The sequence below is a fragment of the Cinclus cinclus genome, chromosome 3 (assembly GCF_963662255.1).
Source record: "Cinclus cinclus chromosome 3, bCinCin1.1, whole genome shotgun sequence".
Lineage (NCBI taxonomy): Eukaryota > Metazoa > Chordata > Aves > Passeriformes > Cinclidae > Cinclus > Cinclus cinclus.
The window spans coordinates 24,952,749-24,978,924 of NC_085048.1; the positions used below are offsets into that span (position 1 = coordinate 24,952,749).

The 26,176-nt window shown below is 35.4% G+C and overlaps 1 protein-coding gene across 1 annotated transcript in view; it reads left to right on the forward strand.

Annotated features, from left to right (window-relative positions):
* The window catches only part of PRIM2 (DNA primase subunit 2), a 94,270-nt gene extending 69,606 nt beyond the window's left edge, over positions 1-24,664 (forward strand). The window contains exons 10-13 of the mRNA XM_062488562.1: positions 11,719-11,845; positions 12,702-12,784; positions 19,481-19,549; positions 24,437-24,664. Of these exons, the coding sequence (XP_062344546.1) occupies positions 11,719-11,845; positions 12,702-12,784; positions 19,481-19,549; positions 24,437-24,664 (507 nt within the window). The remainder of the gene's footprint in view (positions 1-11,718; positions 11,846-12,701; positions 12,785-19,480; positions 19,550-24,436) is intronic.
* Positions 24,665-26,176: the final 1,512 nt, after the last annotated feature.

Consider the following 26,176-nt stretch of genomic DNA (forward strand, 5'->3'; position numbering starts at 1 on the left):
TCTTGAAATTTCTTTAGTAACAGGCTAAAAGTGATTTAATTGTCAGAAGAAACATGAAAATGAATTTTTCATTTGCATGAATAATTTTTATTCCCAAATGTACTGTTTCATTTACATTAAACTTTTTCTTTCAATGCAAGTTCAAAGAAAAATACAGTAATGTGCATTTGCTAGTAGTTGTTAGTAAGTAGATGGTCCAAGTCCTACATCCTAGGCATGTAGACTTGAAGTAAAAATTAAAATTTCAATTTTAACCCCAAAGGCTAAAGAAAAGAAAGCCATGTCTCTGAAATCAGAGTATTTGTGCATAACTGCAAAGTGACTCAACCGAGATGTTAAGTTATATGTTGAGATGGTCGTTAGGAGCTGAACAGCCTCTGAGACAGTGATAGACTGAACACCAAGTTAAAAAGTTATTCATGTTAGTTTCCAGAAATTGGCTTAATATCAGTGAGTCAAACATCAGGAGATCTCCTTTCATATAACTTCCTTAGTGGTGTTTTTTTTTTTTTTTTTTTTTTTTTTTTTTTTTTTTTTTTTTGCTGAGATAAATTAACTGCCTTGATCCTGGCTGAAGAGAATAGTCTGGAGTTCATTTGTATTTTAATAAGCCATATGCAGAAGAGGCAATTTGAGTGAATTTGTTTTATAGTACAAATTTATACAAGCAGGCATGAGAAATAAAAACATGACTTCAAGCTAATACATGGATTACTGGTGTTACATTTGAGTCAAGATGAATTAGTACTATTTTTGTTGGTTGTATCTGGAAAGAGAGTTTTTTCTTTTCCTTTGGCTATAGTAGTTTGCTAATATGCAGTGAGGGGTAGGATTAAACTGACAGTCCTGAAGACTTATGTTGTGGGCAGCTATTATTCTTCACCATTTGGTTCCATGTGAATGGTTGGAGCTGAGCCTGACAACTAGGATTTTCTAGAAAAACCTCTGTCATCTGGCCATAGAGTTTGGAATCACAGAATCATAAAATCATAATATCCTTCTTTAGTTGAATGAAAATAAGCTTCAATTGCCATTAAAATTGGCTTTATGGCTATCACAGTATGTATGTTAAGTCTGCGTAAGATTCTTGCTGTCATATATTGTTATTGAAAGTTGTGTTTTGCAGGTGGGAATTTGTCCTTTGTTTCCTTTATGTCCTGTGCACATTTGCTTATGCTTGCTAGCATTCTGTTCCCTTCTCTTGTGGAGTGCTTCAGAATTTTGAAAGCTCATCAGAGTCCTGTTGATGGATAACTGACACACTGGTCTGCATGGCTTGGTTTTGTCAATTTTGTGTGCCTACTGACTACAGCAGTAGGAAGGAGATCTGTAGTGGAGTCTGGAAGTGAGAGGACTGAGAAAGCACACTCACAGGAGTTGCATTTGATTGTATTCCAAGAAGGAGGATACTTAGGGACATGGCTTAGTGATGAATTTGGCAGTGTTAAATTTATAGTTGGACGCAATCTTGAAGGTCTTTTCTAATATAAATGATTCTATGTTTTTGTGATCATACTTGAATAACTTCTTGCAGAGTTCTGTTAAATTCTGCCAAATCATAGGAAGGAACTGGGACAAGTTTCCTTTCTTCTTGTATCAGAAGTAGAGATGATTAGCAATGCCTGTAAAGATAGAACCATAGCTAGAGGGAAGTCCCTATTAGTGTTGTCAGTGTTACTTGTGTTTAGTCTTGTGTACACAGTGATTCTGGAAAGACTGCAGAAACTTAGCTCATCTAATGAGGGCTAGAGATAGCTGTTTTTTGGCTGTTTAATTAAGCGTCGTAGATTGAATCAAAACTGTTTAAAGTTATTTGCATCAGATAATGATTTTTATTAGGACTTAGATATAAATAATAGTATGGAATTGCTGTCATTAAAGTAACATGCCATGTTGCATTTGTGGATTTTGCTGCCTGATGTGATTAGTAGTACAAGTTTTACAAAGTATTTGATACCATTTCTGCTTTGCTGATGATTAAAAATTCTGACTTTGCTGCAAAGAGATTTACCAATAACATCTACATGGGTCACTGTTCTCACACAAATACATTTGTAGTTATTGCTGCTCTAATCTCTTTAATAAGAAGAAAATATAGACTTGTTCTGTAGCTGTTTCTCTTATAGTTTTCTTTACTTTTGGCCCTAAATTAGACATGTAAGCAAAGCACATGATTTTGGTTGAACATAAGAAGTAAGATAATGAAAAATAAGATGTAAATATATATTTATATAAATATAAATAAATATGTTCCACTTATTTCAAGAAAGTAAGATTAAAGTAATCTTTTTTGCCATTTCTGCTGATATGTTATATATATAAGCAACATTGGAAAGGTACTGTAAACTCACAAGTTTATGTAAACATAAATACACATGCACACCTCATCCAAGGGTAGATGCTGCACCTCATCCTTTTGGCAGCGGAATAATCTGTAACTTCACTTAATACTGCTTTCTTTCAGTTTCCATATAATTCAGTTTTTGACTGACACACTGGAGGTTCTGGGCACTAGAAAGAATAAAAAAAAAGTGACCCCTTTTTTACCTTGTACTTGTAAGAATTTATTTTTCTTTGAACAGTATTGCCTGGCCTTTTAAACCCAAGGTGCTTACAGGTTCATCAGTGAAGGTTGCTAAGGAGAAAATGTCTTTGGAACATAATTATGCTTTAATTATGCCCTGTAGCTAATGTAGATGCACATTAAATTCAGCCATATTTCTGTGTATTTCCCTCTGAAACTTCCTTTTCTCAAGCCTTAAGTTGAAAATCAGCTTATCAGTGTCTCGTAGAGTTATCTAAGCTTAGGAATAGTGACAAAAATCTGTTTCATTTTATAACTGTTTTCATAAGAGAGTATTTTTGTTGCAGAGACTTCTAATGAAAAAAACCACTAGTTTTTCCATAAGAGATTCAGAGTATTAAAGCAGTATTTCGTAAATGAAATGGATCTGTTATAGACCCATTATTTTTCACCATATTTTTATTTCATGGGTGTTATTCCAAAGGACCCCAGCTGAAGATGAGGTACTAGAAAAAATTGAAAAGTATTAGACTGTAATATACATTAAGGCTATAGTGTACACATAAATATTTGAGGAATCACAGTAATAAGTGATGATAAAAATGTGTGCTCTTTCACTCCAAACTGAATCCCTTTTTCAGTTTTCCTGATTATTCTAGTTGAAACTGGAACTCTGCAGTCTTTGTTGTAATGCTGAAGTTATAGCAGCCTTTGCCTCTGATTATGCACTTTAAAGTGCTTTAATTTGTTCAGCATTTTTTTAACCTGTTAAAAATATATGATTTTAGGTTTTCATCTTCTGAATTATGTTAAAAGGGAAACTTTGGACAGTCTTTCAGCCTATGGCATGTCTTAGGGAGAGAGAAGAACTCTAGCTATAATCTCTCTTCCAGGACATTAACAGTGCTAGCATAGTTTTAGTGGTTTAACTGTGTTGGCTGCCATAAAAAGAAATAGGATCACTTTTTGTAGTTGTTACATAGACACAGAATTCTGTATTTAATAATCTAATGTATGAGCTGGTTGGTGATATGGTTCTTGCAGTGGAGAGAGGGAAAGCAATAATTATCTTTCCTGTACTAAAACTAATTTAGATCAGAATCTGCTCTCTTATGGCTTGTTTTATTCTCAGCAGCACACATTGTTGTAGATATTCCATGATGTAGTGTCTTGTTAGAACTGCATATATAAAAATGAATGTTGAAGCCAGACCTTTAATTTTCTGAAATTCCTTTTGTAGTTTTGAATCACTTGTCAGTCTTTACGTTTCATTATCAGTGTAGATGGACTGTACTTGTCAGAAGAGGTTTCTGTTATGCTGGCCCTTGCAGCAGCAGCAAGAAGGTCATTCCATAACATTTTAAGAAAAGTAATAGATGGATTTGCCTATGTGGCTGATAAATTTCTAAGTTTAGGGATAGTGAAGTATCTGAGTGTCACTAAGTATGGAGGTTTTAGCAGACTCTCTTGAACACCTTCTTAAGTGTACACCTGTCTCTAACCATCTGCTGAAAAATGCCCGCTGCACATTGCTGCACACACCACTGGTAATGTATTTAATATCTTTTGTCTATTTACCCCAAGATCTGAGACAGGAGTTAGTGGTTTTTGAGATGCAGATCTTTTCATCTGTATATTTTTATTACCTTCCAGGACGAGCTGAATGATACGGCACTTCTCTTCCAGTTTTGTTCCTGTGCTTTTTGAACAGAAGAGTTTTGATAAGAATTTTTAAATCTTGATATTCTTAGTTGAAAGAACGCTTTAAAATAATTTTATCAATTTTTAAGGTAATTTTTAGATATCTTGTAATTGTGTAAACTGTTTTTTTAAAAAGCAGAATTCTGATTACTTCTGTTTGGTAATGTCCATGTAATTGCTATAAAATCATATAGCTGTCATATTCAGTCTATATTCAGCCAGTAAAATCATGACTATGATTTATTTCATATTCAGTCATCTAGAAAAGCAGCATATTGTATAAAATGTGCACTCTGCTGATATATCACAATAGGCACAATGTAAATAAAAATGTACTTTTGCTTTCAGAATTGATTTAACATTATCCCTTGTGTCTTTGAAATCTATTGAATCTCTTGAATAAAGACTGAACAGCTCTTCATACATTATTTTGTTTTATATGCAATTTTTGTTTTGGGAATTTAATATATTGATTTAGGAAAGGGAAATGACTATGATAAGGCTTAAGTATTTCAACATTATAGGTGTTATTATTTCTTGAAAGAAGGTTGGACTCTAATTTTGTATGAAATGTACAATGCTATTTAGCTGTGAAAACTAGTTCCATAGAATGTGGTATGTGCTAGGCTTTTACTTCTTGCATCCCTTCTTAAATCCACTCGCAAAAAAGAAAAATAAAATGTCCTCAAATATGGTTTCTTTTTGGTTTTTTTGGCATTTTGAATTTTTTTGTTTGTTCATTTGTTTTCTGTTTCCCTGTTTTTCTTTTGGTCACCTACTGTACATGTAGGAATGGCAACATGGTCACTACGGCAAGTTTTCCTGTTTAAATTCCAATTTATTTTGCCTTTTTTTATTTCATGTACTTAATGGAGTTGAATTTGGGGCATGAGAACTGGGGCAATACTTGTGAATTCTAGCACCTTTTAAAAAATGCAAAAACAGTTACAATAGTTGGATTCCTTCTTGTACTTTGTTGCCACAGTTATTTCCCTGTTTTTATAAATTTACAGCAGGCACTGAAAATGAGATGTGTGTCAATTCTTCTGAGACAGTTTAGAGCAGTCTGATAGTAGAGCTTCTTTATTCTTCTGTCCCCATTTTCTTGCAGTCTAGTCACCTTTTAGTCAGAAAAAAAAGGAAAATAGTCTTGTGTATTTTTGAAACAAGTTTCTTTTGTCAAGTGCAGAAAGGCTTGTCATAATTGCAGTCTAGAGTTGAAATATGTCTTGATTATAGTGCACTTTGCATAAGATAGAATATAACATGCTCTTTGTATGCAAGCAATTCTCTTTATTATGACACCTGATACCTGGTTTTCTGCACTTCTGTTTGATCATTATCTTAAAATGTGATTTTGTTTTTTATTGTCCTCTTAATAAAAAAAGAAATCGGGTTTTACAGTAGAGTTTTTACAGAGAGAATGCCAGTGATCTTGAACCAAACTATGCTGTTAGGAGAGCTCCAATATCTAGTTTATGTTCAAATGGATTAACATCCATGTACTGTTTTGTGATTCGTTGCCTTGCTTTTGTCATTCTTTTATGACTGCTTCAAAAAAGCTATGTATTTCTAGAGTAGACATAAGGAATACCTATCAGGCTGAGGAAACTTATTCATTACTCAGTCTCCTTGCAATTTTATTTTAAGAATGGTTTGATTTTTTCCAATGATCAGTTTATCTAGAAAATAAATCATTTTTTTAAATCTGCACTTACACTGAGTGTTTGCTGACATCTTGAAACATGTGATTGGGACTTAATATCTTTTTGTTCTGTCACTGATCCTTGTCCAAGAGGTTTAACCATATCTCAGTAAAAGGCAGGGGGTTTTGTCACAGTTGTATCAAGTTTTGATAGTTTTGTCACTTTGGTTGAAGGGGTGTTTTTTAGTCGCTGAATCTCTTTGAGTGATGCTGCCACGTTTGAAAATCTGAGGCTTAGGGTAAAATGGAAATAAAATTATAGAATATCACATGAGAGCATTCCTGTTTAGGGAATTGATAGAGCTTGAACTAGAAGTAGGAAATTAGTTTTTGGACTTTGGGTCCCTGGCCAGTCTTCATCCATCTTCTCTGTGAATCTGTAATGCACAGTGCTGTGGTATACCATAAGTACAGATTTCTCTTAAGTTTTGATACAGATGTACTGAATTTCTTTTCTCAATATACATTCTCTTTTCACTGGTATTATGAACTGCCATTATGACCAATAGAAATCTGGCCTATGTAATCAGTAGTGTCTAGAGAATAATTTATTTAATGAACCTCCAGGGCAAATGGAATTGCTCCCCAGACTCCTCTGATTGCATTGACCACCATTGATGATAATGGAAGATGTCTGGATTTATATATTTGGAGTGGAATCTTATTTCTGCCGATGCAGTTAGTTACTATTCTACTTCTGTTGAACTTCCGTAGTTATCAAAATAAAAACAAAGAGAGAATACACTCCCCCCTCCAAAAAATCACAACATGTCCCCCCCAAGCCACAAGTGATACCAAGTGAAATTGGCTTACCATGTGCTGACCGATGCCCCCACAGTCCCTAAGCAGTGACCAGCAGCACCCACACAACTTAGAGCAGTTTATGTACCGAGCATGATTTCTGTGGTAGGGAATATCCCTTAGCTAGCTGTCCTGTCAGTTCTTCCTCCCAGTTTCTGGTGCACCTCCTCACTGGTAGAACATGGGAAATGGAGAGGTCCTTGACTCAGAGTAAGCACTAATTACAAACAACCAAAACATCAATGTGGCAACAGAATCATTCTCATACTAAATCCAAAACACAGCACTGTACCATCTACTGGAAAGAAAATTAACTTTGTCCCAACTGAAACCATCAGAATAAGTTGGATACAGAAAGAAATATTGCAATGTTTTGAAGTAGCTAATAAAATCTTTTATAGGTGACCAAGCATGTGCCTAAGAAAAATTAAGTTCTTACAGAGACGGCTTTAAGATGTGTAGTGCTGATAATTTGATGCAGTGTCTTGAGGCAGAAGACAGCCTGCTGTGGTTTATGTTTTACTTTTCCTGGTTCAGAGCCTTGATGTATGTAAATGTATGAAGAAATTGTGTACATAAATTGTGTATTTAGCTAAATTATACAAAAGCAGGCTTAGACTGCTGTAAATAAAAGGCTACAGTGTCAGATTTTTGCTAGTTCATCAGCCACACAATGTATGCACACATGGGTAGTAGACAAGGTGTTTTACTGATATTAAAAAATCAGATTTTCTTATAGCAAATGAAACCATCTCCAGGGCTAAGTGGTTCTTGCCTCATGTAGTTTGATAATCTTGGAACTGGAGGGGAAAAGGCCTTTTATACCACTGTGAACTGGTCTGTGCTGACTGCTACACAATGGAGTAGTTTTCCAGCTTGGTTTTAAGTGATGTCTCTGATCTGTACCTGTGAGGTAGAAATTGGGCTACAGGATGGTAATTTAGGAAAAAAATTGTTGTTGGCAGATAGAGAAGCATTTATTTGTGCTCCTGAATACCAACTGTGCTTGCAAAAATGTAGTCTCAAGTTGAGGTTATTTTAAGAATAAGCTTAAAAAAAGTTGCTTGGATAAAGATATGCCAACTAAGCAGTGTCAACAGTAATGATTTGAGTGACAGCCTAGGAAATAGATGGAAAAGAGAACCAATTATTTTATCAGATATATGACTGTGTGTGATAAATTTATGAATTTGAAGCTGTTATCTATACAGGCTCAACAGTTTTAGACATGAAATTACCCAATGACTATTTAAAAAAAAAGGTGTTAAGCCATCACTTCTTTGAATTTTGCAGACTTGGAACTAATCAGGTGGTCAGCCAAGAAGCTAGACAAAGTTAGTGCACCATTTTGCTTAGTTGATAGACCTTAAATAAATAAGTACTGTAAGGAAGAGATGCATAAAATCCTATAAGAATATATAAAAGTACTTTTAACTGAAACATGAAAGTTTTGTGGAAGTGTGAACCTAAGCATACAGGGCTTGCAAGACCTTTCAGCAAATTATTTTCTATCCTAATATGCATGCTGAATATCAGATTTGATAACAAATTTTATGGAGCACCTAGTTCTATTTACAGATACTAATATGCGAATCTGGCATATGATATAAGGAAGGTAACTGTCAGTGATGACATGATGCCAATGATTGGAGTGGCTAGGGAATGTAATTTCTTGTAGCTCTCTTATGAAAGTGTATTTTGTTATATCAGACTCATAATTATGGAGCAGACATGACCCATGCTTTTCTGCTTTGTCTGTTGAAAAAATGAAATGTACTTGTATCTGCAGCATCATTACTGTTGAGCAAGTTCATATCAGAGTTCAATAAGACCCTCAAAAGTTCTTAAAAAAATGACCAACAATTTTTTGGTGATTTTTCAAATCACTTAATCGTAGTCTGACCTTTTACAGGTTGTTGCCATAATGCCCTTTTAATAGATTGCAGTTAGAATAAATGGTAATTGTAGTTTCACAGGCTTTTAAGCTGTTTCTCAAATAGTTTAAAACCAAGCAATTTATAAACAATTAGAAGAACCCTGAAATCACCTACATTCATGATATGTGCTGTCTAGAATTTATTTTGTTCAAGGAGCTGTAATTGAACCACTTCAATTCGGAGCATTAGAATAAATAGGAAGGAACAGATCCCTCTGCCTTCTTGTTTTTGTAGATTTCAAACACGTTTAATTTTACCTCATGACTTTTTCTAGCAAAACAGGTTGCTCCTTGTGTTCCCCCCCCCCCATTATGCACATCCTAGAGTAATGGTATTAGGAAAGAATGAGGCTGACCATGGAGTTCATTCCCCAGTGTACAAAGAAGGCTGTTCTGCAGGATATGTTTTCTGTAATGAAATGCCCCAGTTCATGGTTTCTTCCTGCAGAGGATGACCACACAGCCTGTCAGATATTGGCCCTGCTAAAATCCTGTTTCCCTGATCAGTGATAAGAAAAGCTGAATCACAAGGATGAGAGAGCTCTCAGTGATGCATGTGATGATGCAGTAACTGCAGATGTGCCAACTTGCCCCACGTAGCTGTGTTATTCTCTGCCATCTGCCACTGCAAAGAGAGAGAACCAAGCAGGATTACAAGAAAGCAAGGAGAAAATATCCAACCTGTCCCAAGGCCGTGTGATGTTATTATGTAGCTGTTGTTTCTATTTCCCGCAAGAGCTGCTTCTCAGCATAAAGTAATGAGTTAGGTACTAAAAGTAATTTCTGTGGGTGTTAAGGCAAGTGATGTGAAAAGCACGGCTCAAGATTGTAGCATACAGAACTGTTAAAGAGGAGTGTTAATTTTCTAGGAAACCAAGCAGTACATCCTGAAGAATTCATTATTTGCCTTACCCTTGAAAAAAAAAAAATAGTGTAACTTAATTGCTTGCTCAAATAACCTTTGTTAAGAAGATGAACTGTGCTTTTATTCATCTTTTGAAAAGGAGGGAAGATTCCAGAGCTTCTGTGTAGAAGAACAGGTGGCTACAGGATCACAGATTCCATCTTCAGTTTAACAGGTTCATGCAGAGATTGGAAATTAAAATGCAGGCATCTTTATATTTGATCTTTGCTGTTTTTCAGGAATAACCAGACCATTGGCAGCTCCAACAGGAGCAGCAGCAGGACTTGGCCAGCAGCTTCTGGTGCCATGTGAAGGGGTAGGGAGCTGCTCCCTGGCCTTCCAAGTGTGAGCACACACGTAGAGAATTCTTTGTAATGATGAATTAGGAAGGCTGACTCTGTTGTTAGAAAAATTAGTGTTCATTTGCTATTAAACCAAGCAGTTCTTTTATCCCCTGAGCAAAAAGGTTGACTGGATAGGAAGGAGTATTCCCACCTGCTTGATCCTGCCTGTGGCTGTGCTGGAAAACAAAATGCTGTGTTCTCTCTTTTCTTCCCCTTTCTGCTTTTTAAAAAGTCTTTTAAAGTAGAGTAAAGTCACTTTGTCAAATGCACAGTATGGATTAATTAGTCAGTGTTTGTTCAGAGCTTTGGATGTCTTAAGCCTTATTAGGGATGAGTGCTGAATTTTTGTCTTCTTGTATTGACTTGATTATAAGCGGCATCTTAATGGAGAAGTTTCTTTTTTGCTCTTTGAGTCAGGTGCAATTTAGGATTTTATTCTCAAACTCTGTGTATATTTTTATACATATTTATCATGTATATTTGCTTATGATGTTATACAGTTTCACATAACTATCTTTTCAAAATAATTGAAGTTTTATATGAAAAAAACCAAGACATTTATTGTGATTTTGTCATCTTTAGGCCAGTCAAGACATTTCATAGGTATATGAATATTCTGAAGTACTATTTGGACATCCACAGGCCAAATAGGGAACTACTTTTATCAATAGAAATGAGAATATCCTTGCAGTAGTAGTGTTAGCAGTGGTATGTTTGAATGATTTTTCTCAGTATATTGCATTGTCTTCTATTAGTAAAATACCAGAGAATAAAAAATGATTTTAAAATGTTTTTTTGAGAAGAAACCTTAAGTTCTTATTGGAATTGTCTGTATTTAGGTGCAGAATTTGAGATTAATGCTATAATTTTGAACTGAGCAAGAGTAGTTGTTCCTTTTATGTATTGTCATAATTCTTTTTTGAGGCAAAGAGAGACTGAAGAGTTGTAATTCAAAATATGATACTACATTATTTTATCATATTTATGGTTTTTAGAACTTGAAGTATGTTATCTGAAAAATGTTTCTTGATGTCTTATAGTAGCTAATGCAATTTAAAGGAATCTGTATATTAAGTAATTTGATTTCTCTACAGATTTTGTCACCTATTACCATGTAAAAAATGACATGAACTCATGTAGTTGAATGGTTTCCGCAGGACTTATCTAAGAGGATATATTGATACCTTTGTGCTCAGCTGTAAAGATAAATAATTACATGTATGTATTTGAGAAGATTTCATTTTATTGGAGGAGTTGGTAGTCTATTGATAGACAAAAGAAAAAATGTTTTTTATACAAGGAAAGTGTACTTCGTTTTAGAACAGAAGAACTGAACTTCAATGCTGAAGCAAAGTATAGGTGTAGCATTATACTTTGGGAGAACAAGAACATGAACCTGAGTAAAGAAATCTGTATTTCTATTTTTTCCCCTGATCAGGCAGTCAATTTATAGACATTTGTGAAAGATTTTAAATTGCCATGTTTTCTCCATTTACTAATACTGTGGGGTCCAAAATTTTGAATTTTATATGATCTTATCTTTGAAGCTGTTACAGAATCAGTTGAAAAGACCTTAAATCAATGCAGTTAACACTTCTCTGGAGTTGTTTGTAAAGCCCACAAGTGTACAAATGCAAGTTCGTGTAATATACAACCCAAATCTAGCAATGAGCAACTAGGTTTTTATTTTCCTCAGTTTGAGTATGTTTGGAAAATTTATTTTGTTATTCAATATTTCTCTTTGCAGAGAAGATAGAATTACTGACCCAATATGTAAGAATTTATTCTTCTGTTTTTATTCAGTTTGACAAAGGATATGCTTACAGCATTCGCCACAACTATGGGAAAGAAGGCAAGAGGACTGATTATACCCCATATAGCTGCATGAAGATTATCATGTCCAATCCACCAAGTCAAGGGGATTATCATGGTGAGTTCCTTAAGGGGAAAAACCCCAAACATTTACAAATACCAGAATCCCTTGGCTAGAGATGTTATTCCCTCCTGTAGTCTCTTAAATTATGTATTTAATTTCCATACCCTGGTGGTCTTGAACTGTTCTCTTTAGATCTGACTTGATAACTGCTGTTTTTATATACCTTGTGTCATGCAGTTCAAGGAGACTTCTAATGTGCAGATGCTTTAAAGAAATGACCAGTTAGAGGTGTTCTGAGGTATAAATTCAATTGTACAGGAGGTCAGAAGTTTGCTAGGGTATTTTGAAAACCACAGCTGTATGACTAAACATGGAAAACCTGCGCTTACTTCACTGTTGTTATGCTCATACTAAGTTATTCATTCAGTTGTCTAAAAACACACTTGAGAACAAAAGAAATCCACTTAGGTAGTGGAACTTTCTAAGGTAATTGAAACATAATTTTTACAGTGGATTTAATATTTTTACAGTGGACTATGCTTTGAAAGACCAGTTGTCTCTCATTACTGTGTTTTCTTGGGTTTGTTCCACAGCTGTTAAATGTACCAACACTGTCATTGTTAGTCAGAAACTAACTTAAACTCTTTTCCTGTCAGTGAGTAAGAATTGTGGCCTATTTATGGTGAGATATTTTATGTGACTCTTGAGCCTGTAGTGCCCTGATAACTCTGCAGTAGACTAATTATTTAAAGAATTAAAAAAAACCCAATTGTACACATGGGTAATTAACTTTGCTATTAATAAGCTGTTAGACAATTAGGAACAGCTTAGCTGGTCTCTTGAGTGCCTTACTGCACTAACTCCTGAGTAAACAGCCTTATTTGTGAGTTTGCTTATTTTTTACTGTCAGGGTGCCCATTCCGCCACAGTGATCCCGAGCTACTGAAGCAAAAGCTGCAGTCATACAAGATCTCTCCCAGTGGAATAAGTCAGGTAATGCATATTTTGCTTGATGCTTTCATTAATAAGACACTGCTTTTCAATTTTAGTTTCTATTTGTGTACGAATGGCATATACAATTTGTCAGTATGTATTGTGAAATATTTCTTCTTATAAAAGGTTTATACCAGAATTTTGGCTTTCTGGCTGCAATGCTCCCACTGATGTGATGATTATCATCACCACCTTTTTTGTTTAATATTATGAGTAGGTTTATTTCTATAGTGGATAAAATCCAGAATTTTTTATACTTTCTTTTACTGCATTGTGATTAGAAAAGAAGTTTAAATTAATCTGGCAGTATTTTAGAGAGTTTATTTTTATTCTTGTAGTTACTTGTGGATGACTACTGTGTAGTCAGTACACAAATGTAATTATTTTCTGTAATAAACTTCGAAAACCCATACAGTCTTTATTATCTGTTGTGCTAACTTCCTCTGAACAAAAGCACATAAAATGCTTAATGAAATTAGGCAGAAATTTTTACCAGCTTTTAAAAAAATGTAAACTTTAATTGAAAATCTGTCTTATATAGCAAAAACAATGTAGGAATTGGATCTTTGAGATGTGTCCTGAAGAACTGTGATGCCCACTGCTTGCTCTTAAGCAAGAGCTTAAGGCAGTAAGAGGTTGCCATCAATTCCAGTGAAAGAAGATGTACTGATGACATTTAAGCTGAGACCAGACAGTTCTGTGTATTAGCTGGCTGGAATCTGCTTTAGGTCCACAGGAAAAACCTGTTTTAAGTTGTTGTCTTTAGTTCATATGGAATGTCACCTCTGCTTGTCAGGCATCAACAAACTGTTGTACTAGATGGAAAAGAATGTGAAAGTTCCACTTAAAGCAGTCTCCCTTGGAAGGATTGATTAAGATACAAATTAAAAGCAAATAGTTTTAAAGAGTTTATTGTTCATTACAGTAAGGAAATACTCATACTTTTTCCTAGGAGTGTTTTTTCCTTTGTTTTTCCCTATTTTTTTTCTGGTTCATATCAATAAGCATTTATATATCTGAGAGGCCCTAGAGATCTTTCTTTTGGCTTTTTTTCCTTATATATACATTAAGAATCGATGCTGGACTGGGATTTTTCTCCTGCTAATCATTGGATAGATTGGTGAGGATTTACTGGCTTAGATGCCTTGCTGTATGTGTGGGTAGGATTTAGTAGAGGTTATTTCTTCAGTGAATTTGCACAGTAAGACAGTATCTTTACATTTAATGTAGTTCCTTATTAAATGTCCATTGTGATTTTATTTTTGTGGGTCTGTATGTGTTTAGGGTTTTTTGTTTGTTGTTTTTTTCTTTGCAAAGTAGAGTTTGGATTCACTAGCAGTCTTACATTTTCTTATCAAAAGTGACTAAGAAAAACTGTCTCCATCAACATCATCTTTGCCCAGAAATGGGTATTGTCCTCTCCATGACTTTTGTAGTGTTTAAGTGCAATTAGGGTAAAGGGCTCTTCAGTGTCCCCTCCTAGTGTTAAACCAAAAAAGGCTAGCAAATGATGCCCCCTCCACTCAAAACGTAATCAAAGTAAAATAAAATTACATAAAATAAAATGTTGGCTGTACCTGGGTTCTCAGAAATTAAGCTTTTGCATTAAGCAGTCTTTGAGATATGCAGTAGGAGAAGAGGAAGAAAAATAGTTGCCATCTTTCTTGTCATTAAAGTTGTCATTATTGCTACCCCTCCTTTTTGTGCTGTTTTCATGATCCAGTAATGTTTATGTGACTAATAACAGTTCAGGATCCTTCAGTCCAGACAGTGGCTTTTAGCAGTCTTCTGGGATGTTGGTAACAGTTGCTGAGTATCAGAAATGTTTTTTTATTTTATTTATTTTTTATTTTTTTTCCCCTTTAGCTCTGTGAATAGATATCAGGGGTGGATGGTTTAGCAGTCTTTCAATGGTGACATGTAATTACATTTCCAGTAGCTTGGTCTCAAGCCAAGGCATTCACTCAAACCATACCCTTTGACTCTTAGACTTCCTGTTAACTCCAGGTCCAATGACAGCTCCCTCATGGACTGGTAGATACCTATTTTTAATGAATGGTTCAGAGCTTGACCTTCCAGCTATGTATTTCAATACATGGTATGTTTTTTCTGGGGCACAGGACCTCTTATGCTCATTCCTTGCTCTGTTCCAAAATAATGGGAATGATGCATGATTTTTCAAACATCTGTTTTGAATTTAGCTATTTACTGATGAATAGGTCCCCCAGTGGGATTTTCATCTTTTGGTTTAGAGTACTCACATCTTCCCTCCAAACACACAAACAGGGCCCTTCCTTGTTTTTGAAGCTTGTTCCACATGGCTATTATGTGTACCACAATGGGGGGCTAGTGTCTATCCCTAATGGCTGTGCTTTTACACAATATGCTCAGTTTTCTAGTGTTGTTCTCAGCCTTCTGTTTCTGTTTTCCATACTCTTGACATGCACCCTTTCCTTTAAGGTTCATAAGAGTTTCTGATAAAGATAAAGCGTTTGACTCCTGCTTGGTAAGAGCAAACTCCATATTAAAGGGCTTTGTTGCAGGACTGTTGCAGGACTGGGTGTTTCTTTGTTGCAGAAAAGGGAAAGCTGGACCTTGTGATGATGGTACAGAGCAAATACTGCCAGACCTCATGTGACTTCAGTAGTCAGCCTGAGCATTAGACTGTTTTCATTGCAGTCATTTTATAGCACTGTCAGTAATGAAAAAAAGTGATGAAAGCATTTGATTATGTGAATCTCCTTGCTATGAAGTATTTGGATCCAACCTGTTGTTCCAGTTTAGATTTTCTGAGGCTGTATCTTGTGTAGGATTGTATCTGCTGAAGTTACTGTCTCAAAGTAATGCAGCAGATGACTTACAGGTCTTGACTAGTTAGCATGGTGCAGAGAGCTAATCCTGATGTTTATTCCAAGAACTGAATTATTTCACTTGCATTAATTTCAAATTTCACATTTTTCTTAGGTTAGTCTGTATTTGTGATAGTAGCTTCTTTTTTTTCTTTTAACTCTTCTTGGAGAAAGAAGCATTAGCTGAGCATCTAACATGTGAATCTGTAAGTGCATAGCATTTGAATGTATAGTATATAAGTTTTCATTTCTCTCTCTGAGAAATGCTAATTAGTTAAAATCTTAATGAAATCAGTTCGATAATAGCTAAGCAATTTGAAGACTATAAAGATTAAAGTATATGTTAAGATATGTTTTTACATATGAGACATTGAACAAGTGCATGTAGTGACAGGACAAGGGGGAGTGACTTCAAACAAAAAGAGAGGGAGGTTTAGATTAGATATAAGGAAGAAATTCTTTACTGTGAGGGTGGTGAGTCGCTGGAGCAGGTTGTCCAGAGAAGTTGTAGATGTCCTATCCCTGGAAGTGTTCAAGGCCAAGCTGGATGGGATGTTGGGCAGTCTGGTCTAGTGAAAGGTCTCCATCCATGGCAGGTGGGTCTGAACTCGATTATCTTTAGGTCCCTTTCAACTCAAACTATTTTATGATTCTGTGATAAATACATCTGTTGTGATGCTGTCCTAAATGTGCTGTAATGTGTTGCCTGCACATCTTACATATAGGAAGATAAAAGTTACAGGCTTCAAATTAGTTATTTCAAAATATCTGTTATTTGTTTCAGAAAGCCTTTTTGGAGAAAATACCTTTTCCTAAATCATGTCAATCACAATAGCAAAAGCAAAAAGTAGTAAAAATTTCTGGTTCTACAAACAGGATAAACAGAGTCTAGACTAGTTCTTTCTGCTTTTCTGTTAGAATTAAAAGCATTTATTTAGGGAAAGATGCTTATGTCAATGAACAGCAGACAACTTCAATAGAAGGCTTGTTCTTTCTAGTAAAATTTTCCTCTTAATTTAAAAATCTTTTTTTTCCCCTATGACTGGTTTAAATTATAGGTTTTGATTACGACACTCACAGAACTTCATATAATATTCTTCAACAGATTTAGTGTTTTGGTGGGTTGGTGGTTCTTCACAGAGATGGAAATAAATAAGCTGGTCTGTGCCTAGGCCTTTGATATGGCTGTACGTTTCTATGAATAAAAAAAACCCCATCAAAGCACCGAACAAAAAACTGCCAAACCTGCAAAAAAACCCACCGCATGACCACAGTGGAAAAAACCCCAACACTCTCCCTGTTAATCTAATATTTAAAAAGCTTTAGATTATTGCTGTCCATAAAAATATGTTCCCTTACAGCAAAAGAAACTTTCCAGGGAAAGTTAGAAATTAATCATACATCGCTGAGTCTACAGTAGAAAGATTTTCATGGTAAGTTAATTCCACAATGTAAAAAAACCCAAACCCAAACTCACTTTGAGTAAGTTGAAAATAACAGTGGATAATTATAGAGCCCAAACTACCCTGCTATGCAACAACTTTACTGTGAGTTCTGAGGATCTGTAAAAGCAGGTGGCTGCATACATCTGCCAAACATCATCTCAGCCTCATTAGCAGTCAGTAGAGCAACATCAGAAAAGCAAGTTGCAGATGGCAGTGAAGAAAAAATGCACATAAGGACTAACAGGAAAAGTCCTTGAGTATGTACCTTTACTTAAAAGATAAAGCAATGCAGTGTAAATGGCTTAATGTATGTAGAGGCAAAAGATTGCTGCTGTGAATTAAGCTTTGAGTGGAGGTCTGTTTCTGGGAAATACTAGGGAAAAACAGCTGCAAGCTTGCTTTCATTGTGGACACAAATGTAGTAGAAAAGATAATATTTATTAGGGATGTTATATCTGTTTTGTTTTAATAGAGCACTGTTAGTTTCTCTCACACAGAGGACTCCTTTCTAGCTGGGCTCCATTCTGTTGCAGTGTTTAACCTTTTTTGTTTCCTCTTAGCAACATCCTCCCTGATAAAGCAAGTTAATCTACTAAAGCTGTTCTTCTTTAAATATGTTAAATGTGCCCTTTATTCTCCCTCCCTTTCATATGTGGAGAAGATGAACCTGGTCCCCCACGATGTGCCTAGTTGAAACTTACATATATACAAACTTTTTTTATCTCTTAGAGTTTATACTAAGAATTTGTCCATACCCGAGTTTGTTTGCTCACTTAAGATTCTGAGATTTAAAATGTATTTACACATAAATTTAGAAAACTTTTTATTTGTATTATTACATGTAGTCTTGATTAAATAAAGAAGAATTTTGAGAAAACCAAAGTATTTATGAACTAGATTGAATTAGCTGGCTTATTTCAACTGGAAAATTCAGGTTAGATAGGTCTGAGAGTTACAGAATGTCGTGAATGTTTCTTTTAACTAACCAACAGACAAATGTGTCTTCTGATAATTGTTCCATATTGGGTGAAAAATACTTTTAAAGAAAGTATATGCATTTTACATGGTTAGCATTTTCATTAAAATAGAGATGGTTCTTTTGTGTGGCGTAGATTATATTTTAAGGAGCAAAGAAGCAAATGTAAGGCAATATGAAATTGAAGTGTTTAGAATAGATGAATTTTTTCAATCTTTAGCTGCTAATTTTTTCAGTCAATTTCAAGGAGAGAGGAGAATAAAGTGGAAATATGTATATGTACTCAGATAGTGGCAGATTTCAGACTTCATTGCGTAGCTGGCCTTGGCCTTTCTGTTTTACAGAAGGTTTAACAGGAGGTGGCAAGAGGGATAGAAATGTAAGCAGTTGGGCTATTACAGAGAAATAATGGGGCTAAGTACTTTCCTGGCAGTGTGTTGCTGTTTTTATCCATTCAGCAAATGTAATTTATTTATATATCTGTCAATAAATACAAGGCAGTATCCGATAATGAGTACAGCAGAGATTTAAGCTGTATATTGCTGTGTTTGACACAAAGGTCAACCTCGGGAAATGGTTTGAAATTAACATTTATTGGAAACTATTTTTCCTTCCACTGAGGCTATCTCTTAATTCCAGCAATTTTCTCTGTTTGATAAGCAGAGCAAGCATACATGTTGATTATATAAAGGAGGAAGGAGGTAATGAAACTTTAAAAATATTTCAACCAGCATTGCATTCTGGTGATAAGAATGGGACTTCATGCAGCACAGAAGAGATTACCTGAAGTAGAATTGGAAAGCAAATTGTATTTACAAAAGATGGCATGATTTTCCTAATACGTGTTCAAAACAGTCTATTCACTCACATATTCTGCTGAGCTTGACTAGAAATAGCTTCATTTCAAAAAGGACAAATCTGATTGAAGGTAAAAGCATTCCCTTCTCACAGATACTTGTCTAAAGGATTTGCATTAAATTTTCTTGATGGGAGCACAGTAGTATTTTACTATGCATCTGCATGAACTGGTAATGTGGAAAATAAAAATACAAATCATGTCCTTGATTGCTTCATGCTTCAACCACTTGAATTGCTAGATTTATGTCTGCAATTATGGAAGAGATGTTGTAATATGATAGTTTGACAATAACTGTCACAATTATATTACCAAAATATAGATTTAACTTCTTGAAGTTAAGAGTATTGAAATTACATTTTAAGGGTTGGGCGTACCTTCCTGTGGTTTCATCTTGTTTTTAACGCAGCCAGAGCATTTTAAAATGTTGTCAGTTATTAGCAGGATTCGCAGGTGTCGTGTACTGCAAGTGTCCATGAGCTGTTTTACGAGGGAATTCCTTGTTGAAAGTATCAGTAAGTTGTGTGTGTGCTACTTGTGAATCTGTGGTGTTCCTCTCCCTCCTTGTAGGTGCTGGAGCTGGTGAAGGGCATGCATTACCAACTGGCCTGTCAGAAATACTTCGAGTTAACGCATGATGTGAGTAGCTGCTGTTCTTTGTTCAGCTGTTATCACCCATTTTGTCTTGAGGAAGGCCTTGGAAATGATGAATGAAGCCCAGAGACTATTTTCAGTTTGCTCTCCTTCATTAGCTGTTTTGCCTTGTTAGTTTTCTTTGCAGTATTTTCAAATATTCTTTCATAATTTTCTGAATTTATATATTGGTGTTATTAATATCCTCAATATTACGAGATGTAGTAAAATATTATGCTGTCTTACCAAAAAGGTCAGTACTGTTGAATCTTACCTATTTCAAGTAATTTAGCTTTTTCAATATCCTGCTTTTAATCAAAATTGTAGGCTTTAATACACTGAGCAATTTTGATGTGTTTAGATAAAACCTATTAATTTAATCTCCCAGCATTTGCATGGTTGCGTTCGTTAATTTTTATTTGGTATTTTTTCACATTTTTAGTCATGTGTGATTATTTTTTTAAATCAAGATGAGCATTCTCAGAGCTCTCTCATTTGCTTAATTGCAAGCGAAGTCATCATAAAATTTTCTCCAAAAATTTTCAAGGTAACAAATAGCTGCACGCCATCTCCTGTGTGATTTCCTGGTTCAAAGAACTAGTTTTTGCACTGGTTCAACATTCCTTGTCATCAAAAAAACCCTGCCGGTGAAGCTCAGCTGTTCTTACAGCCTTCTACTCTTCACAAACCAAAAAATGGAAACATCCCTTTCAAACAGCAGACTGTGGAACAGCCTTACTAAGGATATGAGTGAGGCTTAAATGACCCTCCCAGAGGCATTTATGGCCGACTTTCTTGTTCTTACCTGTTTTCAGAGTTGATTTAAGTGGAACTCTTTGTCTTCACAAATTTCCAGCAGTGATATGTAGGAATGCATAGCAAAGGTGTACCCTGAGCCCTGTGTCCAGTGTTGTTTTGGCAGCTGTATTTTGAGAGGAACACTTTGTCTTAAGGTCTAAAAAAATGTGAGAACAAGTCTAATAATCTGGAAGGAAATTCAAAATAATGTACAATTCTAAATTTAGGTAACAGTTGCTCTGTGTAAGCTCATGTCAGTAGAAATAATATTTTCTCAAAATGACTATGGACCCCAAGGTCAACATTCATCAAAAGATAAATCAGTACTGTGAATTTTAGGAAAGCTATCTTTCCATCCTTCTATAGGAAATTCCAGAAAAGCATTATTTTTTATCAATTTTGTGGTAACATAAATATCAGTCTTTGCTGCTTGCACTCACAATCATCTTTCTGCTTTGCTCTTGGTATTATTTCAGTGAGAGAGAGCCGAATACACAAACACTGTAGTTTGAAAGGCTCATGCTTATGATGGCAAATTTTTTACAGAATTTAGCTTGTCAACTTGTTACCAGCCTGCTTGGATTGATTTTTCTATTCTACAACTATTTGGTTTATCAATTTAAATTTTTTTCTATGGAGAGGTAAAGTACATGTCTCTGAAGCTGGTGACCTTTACTTGCAATCAAACCTTTGCTTTCCTGTATATCACCAGCAGAGGTTTTCAGTGAAGGAAATTTCAGAAGAATCAATTAGCATAACTTTGATTGTTCCCCTGCTCAAAGAAACAGTCTTAAGTAAAATTTTAATGAAAGTAATGGACTTGCTCATTCTCAATGGAGAATTTTAAATTATGTAAAAATTTTACCATGGAAGTATTTGATATGTGTTGGGAAGAGCTGTCAATGTTGTCTGCAATTCTTAAAAGTTACAGTGTGTATGTGCTTAAGATTGACTTTGTAACAGAGACTTGTTAAAGATTTTGTTTCTCTAAGTTCACAGGGTCAGCTTCGGTAGTCTAGTGCTTGGCATCAAGGCTGTGCTAATTAATACTTGTGTCTGGACTAAAGTGAGAATGTTTAGATACGTTTTTGTGGGGGGTGGGTGATGGGGGTTGGGTCCTTGCACTTTCAGTGCTACTGGCTCAAATAGCATGGGCTAACAAAAAGCTGCTCTGTGTATTCTGTGTAACCTGGGCTTATTAACTTCAGTGCTACACCTCTCCTGAACTTTGATTTCACTTTTTCACAACCACAGAGCAAAAGCAGATATCATTTGTGTGGTCCAGTGCATGGACCTGGCAGGAACTAAGATGTCAGCACTTTGTTAACTCTTCCATAAGTGTGTGAAAGGAAAGCTGTAGCACCAGGATTGCTCCACCTGGTTTTTCTCTAGTAGCAGCTGTAGCATTATCAGCTGTCATTTTAAAAGTTCTTGGTTAAAACCAAAAGTTGTTACAGCTTCAAAATTGTTATTTCAGGATTTTCAAAACAATATTTGCTATAGCAAGAATACTAAACTGGAGTTTTTATGAAAGCCAGTGTGTACAAAATGTGCTGAATCCAAAAAAAGTCTTTTGTTAGTATCACCTACTTAGATGGATTATACAGTTGTGTCTGAAGTGGTAGGTCTTTTTGATTGGTGAAAAGCTTAAAGTTTTAAAGCTTTTGCATGTTAAAAGCTTAAAGTATTGACTACACAGAAAGTACTTTTTTTCTTTGGGTGTGGTGAATTCCAAATAGATTTACCACTGTGAATTCACAAAGCTGTTAGAGAAATCTACTTTCTCTATTTCTTGTAGTAAGTCTCAGCTAACTTTACAACTAAGTTAATGATGAGGCTTTTAAAATTTATGTGCTTTGATCTATATTACTTAAAAACATTGTAAAACTTGCATAAAGTTGTATGAGCAATCTAATGTAAAAAAAATACTTCCATTTCTGTGTTCAAATTTCTTGTGAATTTCCAGCCAGAGCAGAATATTTTTATTCACATAAATGCTTACTGAACCCTGTTGAAAATTACAGAGAACAGAATTCTTTCTCCATCACAAATGAAAATAATGAAAAAATCTTCCTGTTTCTTTTTTAAGGCTTTCTCATCACAAAAAGTTGATGGTTTGAATGGGTGGAATTCTTTTAATTAAGAGTTGTCTAAGCTTCATCTGATAGAGTTTTATTTAAGCAGCATTCAAGTTTGAAAAGGAAAAAATGGTACCTGGAATCATGCAACAATTTTAACTAACAACCGGTAAATAGTTTTTAAAAACCCACAAATTAAAACCCACAAATGCCATCAATCAACTCTGAAAACATGGTTGTAGGCTCCAATCTTAAAATGAGCTCCTTCTACAGCTTATTCCAGATTGTTGGGGAGAGAAGAGGGTAGAATAAAATTAAGAGCTACAAAATGACTCTTAAATTGGTCTGAAGAGAACTGAGATTTTAAGGTTAAAAGAACCAGAACTCATTAAGAGCTCCTAAAAGGAAAGCCAGTTTTTTTACTATATCACTTCTTTTTAAGACTTTTTGTATAATTTGGTTTCCATGTTATGAAAATTGGAGCATGGATGAAAGCTGGCTGGATGAAACTCATCCAGATAACACTAAAATCAAATTCAGTGATGACTTTGGGTTAAGATTTTTTGGGTGTTTTTTATTTTTTTATTATGTCTTTGAGTACCAAATTAGAGTGCTAGGACTGTTACTTCCTTTTAAGATTTTTCAAGCAAGGTCACTGACGGCAGTTGGTAATTCATATCTGTATTAGATTTTTTTTATCCATGTCACCCTTTTCTGATGGAGCTAAGCTAGGCAGTGGTAATGCATTTAATCAGGGTTCCATTTAGAGCACACACTGATCCTCTGCCTTATGATTATTCACAAACAGCTGAAATTTAAATTGATGGGGTTTGGCATATTAAATTAGCCACAGTGTGTCCTCAGGAAACTCTGCGTGTGTGCAGAATTGCTTATTATGCCTGAATTGGCCCCTCCCTTCTTGGGAAAAAAGGAATATAGTGGGAGCAGAAATTTACAGGTATATGACTCTTAGTCTTCCATGAGTCTTACCATGTTTGGTAAGTCTTCCAATGTATTTTAAGAGCAGATTTTTTAAAAGATTGTTCCTGGAATTCACGTGAACTGACAGGCAAAGGATGCAGGTTGCCTTGAATAGGACGTGAAGTACCTTTTGAAGTAAGCATTTCCAGCTTCTGAGCCTCCCAAAAGAAATACAAAAGTTATAACTCTGGTTTGTGGTGAACGTGTCAGAATAGCTTCCTTTTAAAGCTGAAAGCTTTGTTGATTTGAAATGCTTGATGAGTATTAATTGTATGTTCATTTATAAAATATTTCCAGAGCTGAAAGAATGCACTTGCTGAGTATAAAGTAGTAATACAGAACTGCTGCACCTTATGCTACCTTCCTGTATTCTTTTGCACTAAAAACTCAATGTTCTGTGGTACTGGTTGTGCATCCCGAGTCAGAATGCTGATGGTGGCACTGATGGAGCAAAGATAAGCTTGATCTGTGGGGATTCTGTCTTGGCCCACTGCCTTGTAAATATTGCATTTGTGCCTTCTGGGAAACCAGGGAAAGACATGAAGCTACCCTTTTCCATTTGCAGGTTCACACTGATACATAGGATCTAGATATATACTGTGCAGTTGCTACAATTTCTAGCAGTACTTTCCACTTTCATTTGCACTCTAGACTTCTCTCACTCCCTCTTTTGGATGGGGAAAGTCTGTTTTAAGGTGCAGGTTCAACAGTCCTACATCTCTAAAGAGATGTCATTTTACTTACGTGTTTTTAGGTGTTTTGGGGTGTTATTTTTCTTTACTGTAGTAAAGACAGTGTGTAATAATTTTTGGATGTGCCAAAGTTATTTTATTTCTACAATGAAGGAAGAAAATTTCTGATGAAGCTAGATTTGTGTCATGCTAACATTTACTGAGACATTATTTACAAACTGATGCCTTTTTCTTCAACACTGGAACTTATTAAATTGTTAATTAATCTTTTTATTGGATATGAGAAAGACGATTTTTTTAGAAATAAATGTAATAACCTGGTGTTCCTTTCCTTTTATATGCAGGTTGATGACATTGGGTTTGCTTTGAATCATCCTAATCAGTACTTTACAGAAAGTCAGAAGCTTTTAAATGGTGGAAGAGAGCTGAAGAAGGAATTCAGTAACTCAGGAAACTTTCAACAAAAACATAATAGTCAGGAAAGCATAAATTCAAGTTCTGCTCCCACCTCTTCAAATGCAAAAGCTGAAACAGAACTGGAAGGACTGGAAGCATACTTCACTGAAGACTAGGCAGCTGTATTATTTGTGTTTATTTTTTCTTTCTTTCATTCTTTCCCTTCTCTGGCTGGATTTGTCCCTATACTGAGGAATATACACTTCACCACCTGGAAGACAAAAGCATTTAGTGCTTTGAGTAGGCTGAAGAAATGAAATATAAATACTGAAACTGCGATTGCATCCAGTACTTATTCCTACTGCTTGAGGAAGCTGTCTTATAGGGTGTGTTTAAGGATGGCAAAGGAAACTTTCTTTGCAATTATTAGGTAATTTTTGTCTGACTTACCTTTTTTGGTTTTCTTCAAAAAGTTCAAATATTTTTATCCCCTTTTGTGATCATTTTTTCTATGTATCATCTTAATAAGAAATTGCAAAGCAAAATATTTTTATATTTTCTTTTTTAGCTATATTCGGATGGTAATTAAATAGGAGTTTGTATGATCAAAATTACTCTCTGGAGGAGTCTGTCTGTCTCTTTCATGTGAGAAGCTGAGAGAAATCAGCTTCCTAATTTGTACCTTGACACTAAATTTAGAAAGATGGTTTTGATACTTGGAAGAGAACATAATCCAAGTGTAGACAACTGTATGTAAGAAAGTAATAAAATAAAAAGATATTCTACCAACTGACTCATCATGAAGAAGCTAAAAGCTTATTGGCATATATTTATTTTAAAGTTTCCTCGATGTCTGAATGTGGTAGGAGCCTCCTGTGTCCTGCTAAGCTAAACTGCCATCTGAATGAAGCTCTGGGTCACCTGAATTCCACCCATTCTCCCAAAGCCCAAAGTGTGTAGGTTGTCCTACACACAAACTGCTTTCAGTCCAGCAGCAACCATCGCGTGGTGGATGGGAGCTCCCAGCAGAGCTGGTATTTTCTGGCATGCTGTTTGGGTACTCTCCCAGGGAGAGTAAAATACCTCAGTTTGAAGTTACCTGATGCTTAAGGAGTTTCAAGACAACATTATGCCCTGTCTGGAGACTACCTTACTACCAGTGCAGCCTTTAACCACATAAACACAGTGCTGTCATTGCCAGGGACTGGTACCAGCCCTGTGAGGCCTTGGCATGAAGACTCACTGACCTCCATTTTTCTGAGCTTGCCTTGCCCCACCTGAAGCTTTGTTTTAGCTGTAACTTTGTCTCTCAAACAACAGCCTAGCTACTGTACAGTTGTATGCTGTGCTACCTATGTTTATAATGATTCTGATAGAATTCTGTGGCTAATGGTTAGGAAGTAATATATATTTTGTATGCAATGAATCAATCTATGATTTTGAGTGCCAGAGGCTCATGGATATAAACTAATTATCCAAGTAATAAGCATGGATCCTTATGCAAGGATGATTTCTCCTGTTGGCTAAGCTCCTGGCATCACCCCAGTTGATGTGTGGAAGTCCATGGGTTGCAGTAGATGGTTAAAAAACTTTGGGTTTTGAAGTTTCTTTGGAAGTGGTAACTGTCCTCTGATTTAGCATTACTGAATACCTGAGTTGAAGGTGCCCAAGTGGATGTCATGAATTCT